The 15496-nt window shown below is 38.6% G+C and overlaps 5 protein-coding genes across 13 annotated transcripts; 3 read left to right on the top strand and 2 right to left on the bottom strand.

Moving 5' to 3' along the window:
* Positions 1-2305: 2305 nt before the first annotated feature.
* Positions 2306-5784, bottom strand: LOC6578630 (2-acylglycerol O-acyltransferase 2). 4 transcript variants are annotated; one of them, XM_044010544.1, is made up of 7 exons: positions 5768-5784; positions 4237-4542; positions 3674-3771; positions 3487-3618; positions 3076-3417; positions 2796-2995; positions 2306-2730 (listed from the first exon to the last, which is right to left on the bottom strand). In XM_044010544.1, the coding sequence occupies exons 2-7, from the start codon at positions 4363-4365 to the stop codon at positions 2573-2575; spliced, it is 1059 nt and encodes a 352-aa protein (XP_043866479.1). In that variant the 5' UTR covers positions 4366-4542; positions 5768-5784; the 3' UTR covers positions 2306-2572. The 4 variants fall into 4 exon arrangements, with proteins under 4 accessions (XP_043866479.1, XP_043866478.1, XP_015018744.1 ...); XM_044010543.1 differs by lacking the exon at positions 5768-5784 and adding an exon at positions 5317-5499; XM_015163258.3 differs by lacking the exons at positions 4237-4542; positions 5768-5784 and adding an exon at positions 5317-5499.
* LOC6578627 (apolipoprotein D) lies at positions 3338-14484 on the top strand. Of its 6 annotated transcripts, none has more exons than XM_032729584.2 (5): positions 9578-9632; positions 10963-11372; positions 13310-13464; positions 13712-13784; positions 14075-14484. In XM_032729584.2, exons 2-5 carry the CDS (start codon positions 11226-11228, stop codon positions 14345-14347), a joined length of 648 nt encoding a protein of 215 aa, XP_032585475.1. In that variant the 5' UTR covers positions 9578-9632; positions 10963-11225; the 3' UTR covers positions 14348-14484. The 6 variants fall into 6 exon arrangements, with proteins under 6 accessions (XP_043866486.1, XP_032585475.1, XP_002004535.1 ...); XM_002004499.4 differs by having other exon boundaries at positions 9587-9739; XM_032729585.2 differs by having other exon boundaries at positions 9588-9636.
* On the top strand, positions 5948-7121 carry LOC6578629 (S-adenosylmethionine sensor upstream of mTORC1). The gene has a single exon (XM_002004501.4). The coding sequence runs from the start codon at positions 6093-6095 to the stop codon at positions 6993-6995; it is 903 nt and encodes a 300-aa protein (XP_002004537.1). The 5' UTR covers positions 5948-6092; the 3' UTR covers positions 6996-7121.
* On the bottom strand, positions 7038-9472 carry LOC6578628 (transcription factor grauzone). Its single transcript, XM_002004500.4, has 4 exons — positions 9200-9472; positions 7908-9133; positions 7449-7839; positions 7038-7381 (listed from the first exon to the last, which is right to left on the bottom strand). The coding sequence occupies exons 1-4, from the start codon at positions 9317-9319 to the stop codon at positions 7112-7114; spliced, it is 2007 nt and encodes a 668-aa protein (XP_002004536.1). The 5' UTR covers positions 9320-9472; the 3' UTR covers positions 7038-7111.
* A 223-nt stretch (positions 14485-14707) lies between the features above and the next one.
* LOC116804179 (protein FAM98B-like) lies at positions 14708-15106 on the top strand. The gene has a single exon (XM_032730741.1). It carries the CDS (start codon positions 14708-14710, stop codon positions 15104-15106), a length of 399 nt encoding a protein of 132 aa, XP_032586632.1.
* The last annotated feature ends 390 nt before the right edge of the window (positions 15107-15496 follow it).

Below are 15496 nucleotides of genomic sequence, written 5' to 3'. Positions count from 1 at the left end.
AAATAAAAGAGAAAAGAGAGAAAAAACCCCAAACGGAAGAATGCATAAATTATATTTTAAATGAATTGTTAAACGAAATAAATACGTTTTGTAGATACTAATAATAAAAGTATTAACAAGAACAAAATTAAATAAAATTAATTTAGAGCTCAAAATAAGGCCCGCAATTGAAACACCAAAAGAAGCATAACAAATTCAACTAAAAATTAATAAATGTTCATTGTTAAAAATGGTTTAAATTGTTTTAAGCCAATGACATCAACACACACACACACACACACACACCTCACACTAAATGTTTATATATAGCTAAGTCCTTGTTACTCTTCCATGCACCTTTTGCGCTCAAAAAAAAAAAAAAAAAAAAAAACTAGTAAGCACTAGGCAGTCGGGTGCAATCGACTGCGTAATACTCGTTCACAATAGATATCAATTTATAGTACATCTCGGTTTTCTCTCATACGTCTAACTGAGGATATCAAATGAGTATATGACGTTAAACCAATATACACTCTGCCCATTTGCTGAACGAGTATTTAAAAAACTAAGAAATTTACAAATTCCTTAACTTTTTTCTCAAATCTAACTAATGCACATTTCACAACATTTTTTGTAAATTGGTATACAAAAAATTCAAGAAAACTAAAAAAAGTGCGTTTACTTAATTTATGCGTATACTTAATATATGCGTATACTAATCTAATCTAGCTAATGAAAATATTTAAAAGTAAAGAAAATCACAAACTTTTTTCAATTAGGGCAACCGCGCGCAAAGCAAAATCAATTCTAGAATGCTGAATACCAGAAAAATATAAAAATCATTAAAAGTAAAAACAAGCAGCAAAGAAAGCTTAAAAATAAAATATAAACACCAACAAGCAGAAAAATTTAAGCGAATTACATTAAAAGAAAAAAGCAAAAATGCACTCAGGGATTGATTTAAACAAAAACCAAATAAAAACCAGAAGTTGAAAAAGAAGATGGTGAATACCACAGAGAAACCCAAAAATATTTAGATAATACGCTTTTTTGGAAGCACAGCGAATATCGTAAAAACCTTTTTGCAAAAACACACAAATCGGCTGCCTGGCTAGTACCTAAAACTAAATGTAGAAATAGAATTCAAATGAGAGCTATAGCATTTAACTATATATGATATGATATGAGAAAATTAGCAACATGTTTTTTAGACTCTTTAAAGAAAATCTTTGAACAATTGTAATTGTAAACATCATCAAAAGTTTATGCCAAAAAGATAAAGAAAAGAAAACTACATTTTTGTATTGCTAAATTAAAAGAAACAAAAATGACAAATTTATATTTATATAGTTGGAATGTAAAGCAATTGAATTGCTTCTACTACATGCATACATATATAGCATATATATATAAACATATATTTTTGTCACCCACACACACAACCATACAGACACTCACCACACATGCATAACTAGAATCCCAATTATACAACAGAAAGTTATAGATGATATATAGAAAAGGAAAATTATAGGTAAAATTAAAAGAAAAGAAGCCCACAGAATATAATTTTTGAAAACTAAAAATTACAAAAAGATAATCATATATACATACATATATACGAGATATATATTTGTTATAGCCTAAATGCATTTTCTAAAGCTAACACAAGTGTCAGATTTGCCAGATATACAAATTAGTAATCCGAATCCCAAGTCCAACTAAATGCCAAGTGTTCCTTCAACAGCAAAAGATTCCTAAATGGATTTTAGTTTTTCAATTATTTATAGATAATTTATAATAATTTAGTAATTCGAAAGCCAACTATTTAATTAGGCAGCATATGCAAAAAAGACAAAAATAATTAATTTCATTTAATTTAGTAAAAAGCATTAGTAAAATCTTGTTTAGTCGAAAAGTGATTTGTTGCTAAAAAAAAAAAAAAAAAAATGGAAGAAGGGTAGGAAGATAGAAAAATTTGATTGTACCTTAATTGAAGATTCTGCGATTGAATTTAGTGTAGCATAATATTGTATTTTTAACAAATTCCTTATAGTTATTAATTGTTAAAACAAAAAGGAAAAACTTCTATTTAGTACATAGAACCTACCTAATATATATAAACAAAATGAAAAGTTAATGGCACAAAACACTTAAGAAACAAAATCAACTATAAAAAAAAAAATAAACAACATTTAGTTAAGTTTTCCAAATATGAAATTTCGAATCCTCCTCCTATTTCTTTTTGTATATAAAATTTATGTACGAAGTAACAAATTTAATTGGTAAATTAATAATTAATAATAATATTAATAAAAAGAACATACGCTTTCGTTAAAATTAACCAACTAACCCTCTTTATTGTGTACAATTGCTAATCAACAACTTAATACTAAAAGCGTAGACAAATGCTTAAACACTTAAAATCACTAACAATTGCACCTTAAATAATAATCCTGAATTTTCTTTTGGGTTACAATAGGATTTGGCTATTTAAAAAGCTTTAAGTGTGACCTTGTCCGCGTCTATGTGAAAATCCTCAAAGCCCGAATGTTTTTTGAACGAGTTGGCAGTCCCAAACAGTTGAATCGTGTGTTCAGTTTATAATTAGTTGTTTTGTCTCCGGGTCTTTCAAGTATTTAGCTTTATATTCTTCAAACATGTCCTCCAATGCTTTGATTACCTTGCCGTGCAACTCGTCGACATAGGCAGGATCGGGTTCATCACTCTGCACCACTTCAATTGGTGCGCCAACTAAACAGCAATGAGGCATCTTGTACACTAGTTTCTATGAGGATCAGGTGTTGCAGTCTACTTACCAACTTGTGTGATGGGTCGACGATAAGGCACAACGCCAAATGGATAGTGGAAGATGTCTCGACCCAAGGGTATTAGCGGCGCTATACCCGTTCGCTTCTTCACAGCAATCTGAAAGTTGCGCAGCTTCGAGTTGGGCGGATTGGCCACCTGCTGGAAGATGTCAACTTCGCCAAATGAAAAGCTGGGAACAATAGCAGAACTGTTCACAAGAGACAAAGAGAGAGGATAGTTGAATGTAATGGAAGCGTTATACAGTTAGTTTTTCTCCTGTCTACTCACCCTGTTCGCACGGCCATCTTCACAAAGCCCTTGCGCTTTCTGAGCGTTAGAATATATTCACCAGGATTTGAGTCGAGCGCCTCCTGTGCCCCGCCTACCAAAATAGCCACCGCATTGGAGGTGAAGCCATCACGATTGTCGGGATGCTGCGGATCATTCGACTTGTTGAGGTAGTACATCAGCGACTCCTTCGACACAGAGATGAGACCCCACCAGCGTATAAAATGGCGCAAGAAAGGTGTGAAGAAATGTTGATCAAGCGTGGCAACCTTTGGGCGCACCTGAGGGAACAGTTTGAACCATACGCCAATATCGAAAGCCATATTCATACAAATGCCGGTGCTGCAAGTAAGTCATATAATCATTTATAAAAAAAAATTATTGATAAGATATCTTAATGCAAGTAGTTACCCAAGTATGCCGTGTGGAAAGCTAGCAATTATGTAGTTTTTATTGGGCGGCAGCTCAGCGGTCTTGATCAATTGAACGGGGAAATATCTACGGTATATGCGACCTATCGCATTGTCTCGCATTAGCATGCAGCTGGAAGCAATCGTGAAAATTAGCCAAAAATCTATTATTCGAGCCTTAGACATACCCATTGCCATCGATGGGGGCAACATTCAGTTTGTGCCGCAGATAGATAATGGTCCAATAGACGAGCAAGAGAGCGCGTGACAAATTGCTACCAAAGATCTGCAAAAGAATGAACATGTATATTTATATAAGTATATAAGAATTCACAGAGTATGGCCACTTCTATATTTTCTCTCTTCTAATCCTCTGTTGCTGCTCCCACCCCAAATTGAAAATTTGCTCACGATTCTAATTAGCATGAGAGCTAGAGTGAGAAGGCTGCTCGCTCTCTGAACCATTTTTGCAAACTCTCAGCAGGGGTCTCTGTCTTTAAAATGTGTGCATTCACGCATGCAAATTCCTTCAGCATATTCCATTCTTATATAAAAGTTTGATTTTGTAATAGCTTATATTTGGAAAGGGTATTAGAGCGTTGACATGCTTCAAGATAACTTTATCAACGCACACATACACACACACACAGTTATTAATGTATTTTGCCCCCGAAATATTTATCGATACTTTATCCTGCCAAGCCAACTTAAAGTTGCTTTAATGTACTTATACTGTACTGTTTGTACTTACCAATAGTAGAATTATGGCATAATAGGAATTCAAAGGCAATGTAAAAAAGAATGACGTATAAATGGCCATGACCAAGAGTTCTTGGCATCTATTTCCGGCTGCCTTAATGGTCGCCGAATCGATCTTCATGTTGAACTCTGGATGTGACTGGTAGCAAGGAGGAAAGCAGAGAAAGTAGAGCAGAGCAGAGGGCAGACACGCCTCAGTTGACTTGCCATCAACGACTGAACTGTCGCACAAATGTTGAATGCGTTCTTATCCTTATCGGTAGCTGGGCAGAGAGACCATCGGACAGCGGCGTTAACACTTTAAGAACGCATTTTAGTGATAATTATTTAGCGATAAGTTTCGGCTGGCATTGATAAAGTGCCCCCTGCACTAAAATACTTTTTCTATTATCTAAAATATTTTCAAAACCATTTTACAATTGTAAACACTTTTCGGAACAAATGCGACGATAAGCCGGTCTTTATCAATACAAACTGGATAGGTAAAGTTAAAAAATAATAAAATTTAGTTAATTGGCGTGGGTTAAAAGTCCTATGTATATATGTATGTGCATAAACTGCGACGTTGTCGGTGGTTATATCATATTTATATGTTGCTATAGGCATAAGAAAGTAAATTATTTATTTGTCACATATCAATGGATGGGTATGTCTGTATACTCTATTCGGTCTTGACCTTTAGAACGGATTCACTTTCAGAACAATGGATCTCACACACCCACATACATACATATTGAATATGAGTGTAAAATTGAGTTGTGGATTTGTCAACGTTCTCTGATAAGACACTTTACAAATAGTTTCAGCAATTGTTTGTCTGCTAATAGGCTGGTTCTCAATGCTTATCAATATGTGTGAATGGAATCGCGGTTGTAGCATGTATTTGCTTACTCATGCTTAATCATGATGTAAATGAAGAGTAAACTAGTTTTTTGCATTACGTGCGATCCGTTCTATATAATGGTTTTTTCTACTTGCGCACTTGCTTTAGTTTGTAATTAAACTGGATAGATGCGATTCTCGAGCAAAAATGAATTTAATCATAACAATGCAGTGTACATTGCTGACTCACAGTTTTTAATTTGCGCACAAATAAAGTGCAATACATTAAACAATTCTTAATGTTTACTGCTTCAGGAACTCGAAAAAACATGTTTTTTCAATTAGTGCACACAATTTAGAATATAGCTAGAGTTGACCTGTTTCGGCCTTAGTTGTTCTTTGCACTCACAAAAAGAAACTAATGGAAATTTACTTTTCTACATGTTTTGCTTAAATATACATTTATATCCCCCTTTTAAGTTTCACTTTTTATGGTTTAAAAAAGTTGCGGCTTTAACGATCCGTTCACAATTGTGACTTAGGCACTGAAAACATTCAAGTTTTGATACTGTATTTGGCCACACTTTTGTTTTCAAACTCTTGCGCTTTTAAGCAATAAACACAACTCTAGATTCCACTTGTATAGCATTTTTTGTACAACAACAACCAAAAACAGAGTGAATGATCATAAGTTAATTTACGTATATATGGATATGTAATATAGTTTTCGTGCATTCGTTCGAGATGCGCTTATTGGGTTTAAAAACCTTCCTGTTCGGCCAGCGACAAGTGTGACCTAATCTTTATACCTTACAAATGACCAAGTATTGATTTCCCAAACGTGCACACTATTGTTTACATGCGCTGTTGCGCCTTGCACACATGAGCTACAGTGGTGGCAAATATAAAATACAGGTATACAGGTGTGTAAATATCGCTCATCTCAATTGTGTACACACATTTGTTGCGCCTGGAGTGAAAATAAACAAAAAATCTAACGAAAATAAAATACAAAATCAATAAAACATGGCCACGGAGGAGCATCAACGCTTGGCCAACATTGTGAAGAACTGTCACGAGAACTTACGACAGCTCACTAAATTGTATGGAGCCGAGCGTGCTTGGAAGGAGCACACGGCACCCCACAATGCTGAAAAGCTGGCTGAGTATGCAGATGCAATGCAGCAGCTCGCTGGCATATGGGAATCGAATGCCAGTAAGACGGAGCTGCAAGCACGTAGTCGCATCAAGTGGGCCATCGACTATATAATCAAGTACTTCTACACGGAGGGCATCTATCTGCAAAAGCGACAGCGGGAGCAGCGCCTGCTCGCCTCCTACAATGAACTGGCGGATTCTGAGTGTGCGTACATGGATGAGCCACCGGACAGTGTGCGAGTGCTGGACGTAGGCAGCTGTTTCAATCCGTTTGGCAATACACCACACCTGGAGGTGACAGCCATCGATCTTTGTCCCGCACCTGGAGCTCATGTGTTCCAAGGTGACTTTCTCACAGTGAGCGTGGACGCCAGTTTGAAGCAACCGGAGATTGTCGATCAGACCGTAAAAAGCTTACCTGCTGGCTACTATCATTGTGTCATCTTCAGCCTCCTGCTGGAGTACATTCCCAGTGCGGAACAGCGTTTGGTTTGCTGCCAGAAGGCATATGAACTGCTGGGACCGGAGGGAATTCTAGTCATTATCACTCCCGACTCCCAGCATGTGGGCAAGAATGCCAGTATCATGAAGAACTGGCGATTCGCTCTGGCCAAGCTGGGCCTGCTGCGCGTCCGCTTCGAGAAACTGCCCCACATCACGTGCATGGTCTTTCGACGAGCCATTAGCCAGCATTTGTCGCAGCACTGGGCGAGCGTGCACCGGGAGGAGGGCATCTGCGAGACGATTCGCATTCCACAGGACGATCATTAAATAGCCCTAGCCATAATCACCTATCTGTAATCCATGAATGTGTACTTGTGTCTGCATTATATTTATGAGTTCCTTCTTCGTTCTTAACTATTTCTAAATATGACATAAATAGTTACTTAAATACTATTACTATTGTTGCAGTTGTTTGTCTCCTGCTTCTGGGTGGCAGCAGTGGTGGACTCGGCGGTTTGACGCTTCTTCATGGCCGTTGTGGCGACCACTGCCTGTTGCATTATGTTCGGTGGCAGCGGCTTCTTGCGATCCGCCTCCCACTCGGCGCGATGCAAGCGCTGGCGATGCTTGTACATGTTGGCATTCGAGAAGAACGTCTGCGGGCAGTTCGGACAGGTGTACAGCACCTCACCTGTATGCGTAGACGTGTGCTCCTGCAAAGATATAGATAGGCACGATAGAGACTCACTGATCTTTCTTTAAGTCGACTGCTTCACTTACTCGAAGATCCTGTGGCCTCTTGAACGCCTTCTCGCACATGGTGCATCGAAACTTTCGCTCGCACTGATGATTGTGGTATATATGGCGTTTGAGTGCTCGCGAATTTGTGGACTTCTTGTCACAGATGTGGCATCGATGCTCACCACCTGGCGGCTCATGCACCGTGCTCATGTGTTGCTTGAGCCCTGACATGTGGCGCAGCCAAGTGCCGCATATCTCGCATTGCACGGGATCGGGCTTTGGCCGTGGCTTATCGGAATGCTCCAGTTCATGGTGTTTCTTAAGATTCGCCTGGGAGCGCAACGTCTTGCCGCACTTGTCACAAATGATGGCAGTTTCCGGATCATGCATATAGCGCAAATGTTCCTTCAGCTTGCGCTCTGTGGGCACTCTGCAAAGTGATAAAAGGGAACAAGGCATTTAGCATTACGTATAAACTTGAGGTCAAAGCTAACTAACTTCTTGTTGCACTCTGGGCAGGTGTATTTGAAATCCGACTTGGGCACATGCTTGGACACATTGTGATACTCCACAGCAGCCTTTGTGGTGAAGCATTTGGGACACTTATCACATTGATACATGCGTTTATCCTTCGTATCCGCTTGCGGATTCTGATGCGTTTGCTCGTGGGTCTCGAGACTTTTGGAATCTTGGAAAATGCGACCGCACTGCGTGCACATAAAGTGCTCGGGATTCTTGTGGACCAGCACATGCTCGGCCAGTGCGCGACGCATGTGAAACTTACGACCGCAGCAGGTGATGAAGCCACTCTCCATGTTGTGGGACATGCGCTGATGGCGCCGCATGTCTCCGAAGTTGGGCACTAGCAGATTGCAAACATGGCACGGCAGCTTCTTGAAGAAATCTATGATGATCTTATCGAACTCGTTTTGTTGCGCTTTCCGCTTCTCGATCTCCTCGCGGCTCATTCGCACAGGCGGAATCAGAGGCTTGGGACGTTTTCGATACTTCTTCGGCTTGACTACAACACGCTTGGGTATCTCTGCATAGCGCTCCTCTGGCTCCATGTCCGGCAAACTGTTGTCTGAGTCACTGTCGCTGGTTTCGCTCGAGCTGGCGCTGTCCTCAGTGCCCAGCACTGCCTCCGCAGGTAGAAACTCCATGTCATTATCATTATCGGAATCGTGCTCGTTTTTCATGCAGCTGGGCGGGGATATTGGCGGCGTTTTGGCACGTAGTCCGCGACGTGTGCTGCGACGCAACTGTTGTCCTTTGACTCCCTTCGCTGCAGATGGATTTAGATCTAGAAACTCAGCTAAAGGTATATCGCCATCTGAATCACTGTTGACCGTTGGCTGTTCTTTTTTAATGCGTCGTCTTGCACTCGCTGGATGCTCAGCACTCGGTCTCTTTGTAGCAGCGCTCTTCTGATCCAGCAACTGCTCTTCGAGTACTTCTAGCTTGGGCAGCGGTTCGAGTTCGTTCACCTCCACCTTGACATCGCCCGTGGCAAAGAAATCCTCAGCCAGCGCATCCAGCTCACCGCCAAATGCCAACGGATTTGCTGCTTCCGATTCGTCACAGAACTCGATCTGCACATTTTTCACGTCGCTGCGTCTCTCCTGATGGGCATTGTAGACTCGCTGATAGAATTCATTGAAGCTGCTCACGCACTCCCAGCACTGGCGACATATTTGCTCGTGCTCACCAGTTGCGCTGCTCAGCTGCAAATAGTTTGCAAATGAAAAAGGAAAAGTGATAAAACAAAAGTAAGATATTCGCGCCTTTACCTCAAGCCAAAAGTGTTTGTTTATTGTTTTGCAAATGTTGAGCCGCAAACCAAGTTCGGAGAATATTTGATAGGATTCATCATTGTTGCAGCAGCGAAAACAAAGCACACACGCTGCCATGTCCTTAATCTACTGTTACTTGAATTAATTGAATTGCCTAAGCAGCTGTCATTTATTAGTGCAGAATGAAACTTGATTGAAATAAAAAAAATAAATAAAACAATCTGTTTGCAATTTGTTGACAGTCCACAGAAATATGGAGGTCGGCTGATAAGCTGTTATCGATTAGTTGAGCAGTGTATGCACACATGATATATATATTGATTATTAAGCGACGGTCACACTGTTTGCAATTCAAATGCCTATACGATAAACAGCAGTCAGTACATTTCCAACGGTCGAGCGGTACGGTTGCAGTCTATGCTATTTGATTGTCGGTAAACAATTCGAAAAGAAAGAAGACTTTCTAGTGCGAAAGAATACGCAGCAAACAAATATGTAAACAAAGAGATAACAAAGATACGACAATAACTACTTGAAGTCAGTTAAAATTATAAAGAAATAATAGCATAATTTTGCAATTGCCTTGGCAACTGAATGACTACGTAAATATATGTAATTGAATAGTTTGCTTTTTGTGTTATTTTGGTTTGTTTGTTTACTGTCGCTCTTTTCTGTTTGTCTGTCTGCAAAATTTAACACTCGACTCACTGCCAATTTTCATTGCCTGCTAATGGCTAAAATAACTTGTTAGTTATTACAAAATTTGCCTGGAAGTGTGTTATGAAAGATATGAACTGAGTAGACTTCCTTTATTTCGTCTATGGAATGCTCGCTATTCATATTTCCTTTATTCCCCCATTGCTGCTGTTACAGTTGACTTGAACTTGAGCCAATTTAATTGTTTAATAACAGCTGGTTTGCAAAAACATTTGATCATCAATTTCATGACACATGCAACAGTGGACTTCCTTTATTGGACCTTTTACTTTTGTTTATGAATGAATGAACGAATGAATGCGCAACATTCACCTGTTCGAGCAGCGGTTACCACCCAACTAGTTGCAGTTGCAGTTGCTGCCGCTGTTGTGGCATGCCACATTTATTTGCCACTTACAATGGAGCTCTGTGTGTGTGGCAGCCAGTCCGTTTCGTTTTCGCATCGCTTAGCCTGCTGTAGTCTGGTTTTTAGCTCAATACCCTGCATTTATTGGTGAAATGGGTAAGCAGGGTAGATTGTTTTTGGTAACATATATGCTGCAGGTAGAACAGGACATGAGTCACATTACACATACGAAGGAAAAGAAAAGAGGAGAAGAGAATACCAGAGTGGAGAAGACAACGGGAGACAGAAGAAGAAGGAGAAAATAGGAATTTAAGAGAATTACACGAGGATATCAGATGAGAAGCCACGTTAGGAAGAGTAAAGGGAAGATATAAGAAAATTGAGAAGGGAAAAAATCAAGAGAAGATGAAAAATAGTAGTAATAGTTGTGTGATACCCTGGTCAGGGTATTAACGAGTCGGGCACTGCCGACTAAAGCACTCTTATTTGTTTTTTTCTCCAATTTTCTTTTACGTAACATTTAGCCAAGGCACGAGCCAACCTAGTTAAAGTATATATATACGTATATATACTTTTTTTGGTTTATTTGAAAGAGCATTTCATTTTCACTGTTTACCAATTTGTTGCACTGCACAAAGTCAGGCTCGAGTCGAGCACGTTTTTATTATCGCACATTTCTACTACGGAATATTAATAGGTCCATCGACAAGCCACAATAAAACAATAACAAAAAAAGGAAATGAAAACTATGCTTCAGCGTTCATTGGCCAACTGACATCCAAAAAAAAAAAAAAAAAAAAAAAAAACAGAAGCTCCACTGTGCATAATCAAGTGAATCGTCAAATAAATTGAAAAATTACGAATTAAACATTCTATGCAGAACAATCATAGCTGAGAAACTGTGTCAATCTGTGCCCTAAATATACATATATACATATATATATATACACTATTGCAAATATGTATCAAATGAAGTTTTGCACAATTTTGCGTATTTCGCTATTGTCAAGCGTTTTATTGTTATCCACGTTTGTGGCAGAGACAAAGGCGTATGGATTTGGACGTTGCCCGAAGTATCCATCCATGCCAAAGTTCAATATGAGTCGAGTAAGTTACCCTCGCCTATAACAAACAAATAAGCATTAAAACAAATATATACAAATGTGTATACAGTAAAATCTCCATTTACGGTTTGCTCAGTCACAACTATTAAAATAAATTAAGTATATTTGAATGTGAATAAGCTAGAAAATTGTGAGGCACTACCAAGCGCTGTCAGCTTATATCTTTTACTCCATGATTGAAACTAAATTTCGGCTTCCTCTTTCAACTGAGGCTCTCTAAACTTTAGATTAGAATTTTAGAACAGTTCGCTACAAAATATATATTTTTAGATTGTGAAGATAGAGTTATAATTTTAGCGATATTTCGCTCAACTCTCATTAGCATCGGAGAACTCCACCTGGCATGCGTTCGCCCATTAGCAGATTTCACTGTATGTTTGACGCATTTGCCAAATAATAACAAGTTCCAAAACAAAAAGCTGTGAAATTTTCCATTTTTACCACCAGGCGCTGATTGTTTTTTTCTGTTTGTTTTGTTTCTTTAAAGATTGTGCATAAAGTTGAACTTGAACCAATTTTTAGAGTCTGCAACAATGTAAAAGTGCAAACCAGTTTACAGCCAGGCGTTCATAAAAGCTTAACAAATTTTATAAGCACATCCATATAAAGATATATAAACATGTGTATATATATTTATTTATATGTCTATACAAATTTGTTTATACCTATATTTATTTAACCAACAAACAATTCAATTAACGTATTCAAGAAGCCACTTTAACGGCCCAAGGACAGCAACAATGAGACCAAAGATCAAAGAGATCTTTGCTACTGCTACTGCTAATGTTGCTGTTGCTGCTGTTGTTGTTGTTTTTAGTTGAAAAACTAGAAAATTACTGGAATCAATTTAGCTGGCCAATTACATTAATCATACGCCGAGTGTAGCGAGGGAGACATTTAGTTGACCGCCTTGAGAGCACTTAAAGTTCCATTCGCGCGCTGTGAAAACTCAACAAATTACCATATCCACATAGCATAATAAACTAGTGAGAGTTAACAAAGCGAACAAAGGCGAAACACAGCTGCTAAGAGATGAGCGTAAAACAGAAAAGAGCTGAAAACAATTTATATACAATATATTATATAGCTAAAGCAACTGAAGTCTGAAGAAAGACAGCATAGAGACAGCTAAACAAATGCTAATTGAATTATATTTAAGTTTCTTTCATGCTAAATTTAAAAGCTACTTGTAAGTGGAAGAACTAGATTGCTTACACAATATATAAGTGAAAGGAGGAGCATGATATAGCCCTTTGTTATACCGTTTCTACTTTCCAAACTTCCCTTCGTGCTATCTCGTGCATGTTTCGTGTCACGTAATCAGCTCAGCAGCTTCCGTTGCATTCGACTCTCTGCTGTGCCCTCTAATTGGATGATAAAAGTCTTCGTTGCCTCCAATTGAGCAGTTGATAAGCTCGCTTTGACATGATTCGCCTTAAGAGGGGGGCAAAGACCTCGAGCTTAAGAATAATTATGCAGTGGCGGCCTTTATGACTGGCAGCTCTAGCAGTCAGCAGTCAGCAGTAACCAGCAGCCGGAGGCTATCAGCAGCATCAGCTACTGGACAATATTTGAGAGCAGCAGTAAAACCAGTTTACCAAAAAAAAAAAAAAAAATCGAAAAAAATTAAATAAATAAAAAATACTTGAAATGTTTATGTTTTACGCAGCGACTGAAGGCAGCTATTTATTTCATTTTATTTTTGAATCTGTTTTTTCTTTATTTACTTTTTTTCTGCTTAATAGTAACCCAGTTAAATGCTTACTCATCGGCGTATAAAGAGAAACGCAGCTTGAAATTCTTATTGAAGCTATATAATTATGTTTGACAGTTGATCTATTATATATTTATAGTTGTCTGTCCTATTACAGTTATTTTTAAATCTATTTTGATTTGGATTTTTATTTCTATTTCTTACAGGTACTGGGTCACTGGTACGAGGTGGAGCGTTCGTTCTACTTGCCAGAAATTGCCTCCGGCTGCACCACATTTGAATTCCAGCCCTATAGTAAAGCGGAGCTGTCCAAGTTTAATAATTTCAAAGTGGAGGTGGCTATTAAAACTGTCAATCGCATGTAAGTAAGAGCAGAGTCAGCGGATTAGGGAAACATAGTGGGCGAGAGAAACATAGTGTCAGAGGGTGGGAGCATGAGGAAGCTGTAGATATGGGAAGATATATATAATAACGAAATAGGAAGAAAATGTGAACGATACAGTTATATAGATATAGATAGATAAATATATATAGCGAGAGAAAGTTTAAGAGAGAGTACACTAAAAAGAATATTTTTTGAGTCTTTGTAAATTTTGTATTTTTTTTAGCACTGGCAATCCAAATGTTAATCTGGGCTACGCCACGCCAGAGAACAGCAAATCTTCAATAATGGACTTTAAGGTGAGTCTAGCAAATATTCGCATTCATGTATCATATTTGAACAATCATTAGTGCTGTCAGCTATATAAATATTGAAAACGAAGCACAGATGAAGTCAAGAATAAGAAATGCAAATTCAAAGAATTAGAAGGTTTAATAATGCATAAAAGCAGCGAAGGAAGTAATGCAGGATTTAGATCGTAAATTGGCAGCATTGTTCAGGGAATATATAATCATGACCATTATCATCATCATCATTATCATCTAAATAGCTCAGCATCTCACTAACAATTCTAAACAAACAATCGCAGTTCAACACACGTTTTCCGGAGGTGATAGCCCGTCTGCTGCCTGGGTCCGGGAAATACCAGGTGCTCTACACGGACTACGATAACTATGCTATCCTGTGGTCATGCGGAAGCATTGGATCGCTTGGCTATGCGGATCAGATCTGGATACTGGGACGTGAAACAGATTTTGTGGTGGAGATACGGGAGAAGATCTATGATGTGCTCAAGCGACTGTCCCTGGATCCGGATAGGCTGGTTCTCAGCAAGAACACCAACTGCCCCAAAATCAACTGAAACTAAGCCTACATATATACAAACTGATTTTTAAGTATAATATTGAATCTATTTAGGTCTCTGTGATATCGCAAAGTCGAGCTACGTTTCTTTGTTTTGCGAAACAAATATATATAAATATATATACTATGAATGCATATGTGAAATGTGATATTTGAGGGGGTTTTCAGAACAGTAAAGTTCAGATTTGCCAATTATTATAGATATTCTAATTGATTTGCTATATATATGTAAAGCTTGCCTATCCACAAATTGGGAATTGATGTTTTTTTAGTCGCAATACGAAAGGGAAACAACTTGGAAGTATTCTAAAATATGTCGAAATTGTGGATTTTATTGCTTCTTGCATTGTTTTTAAGCATGCTGGAGCTGTCGTCTGCACGAGGAGGAGGAGGAGGAGGAGGCCATGGCGGCGGCGGCCATGGTGGAGGAGGTCATGGTGGAGGAGGTCGCGGAGGCGGCCGTGGTGGCGGTCGAGGAGGTTTCGGGAGACCTGGTGGCTTTGGTGGAGGAAGACCTGGCTTCGATGGCGGACGACCTGGTGGCTTTGGCGGTAGAAGACCTGGCTTTGGAGGACCAATTAGAGGTGGCTACGGCCGACCATTTGGCGGCTATGGCGGCTATCGAGGATATAGACCCTATGGTTATGGTGGCATAGGACTTGGCGTGCTGCCGCTGCCTGTGCCTGTACCTGTGTCCTATCCATGTCGTCGCCCATATCCCTACGACTACTACGACGATGACTACTATTATTGCTAGATGGAAAGATACTTTTTGTTTTTGATTATGAAAGTTATATTATACAAATTAGATTAACATTTTCAGTTACAAGATTATGATGTAAATGTCCTAAGAAATTGAGGCTGTAGACAGTTCTCTAAATATTTGATATTTTCATATTTATATAGATAGATTCATTGATTCATAGATTCCTTATTGTTTTGATGGTCTTCGGTGTTTGTTTGTTCGTTTCATATTCGTTTGCATGGACCGGTCCCTAGTATTCGAGCTTAAGTCTAAATAAAAACCGATTGCAATTCAATCCGCAATGCATGTATATATATATAAATGTAATTATGTATATATTTAGTGAATTAACCTTATTTTTGTGTCTACGGACTAGATATGAGATACGAGTACCAATAAATA

This window comes from Drosophila mojavensis, unplaced genomic scaffold (assembly GCF_018153725.1).
Source record: "Drosophila mojavensis isolate 15081-1352.22 unplaced genomic scaffold, ASM1815372v1 contig_80, whole genome shotgun sequence".
Classification (NCBI taxonomy): Eukaryota; Metazoa; Arthropoda; class Insecta; order Diptera; family Drosophilidae; genus Drosophila; species Drosophila mojavensis.
This window is presented reverse-complemented; position numbering and strand designations above follow the sequence as displayed.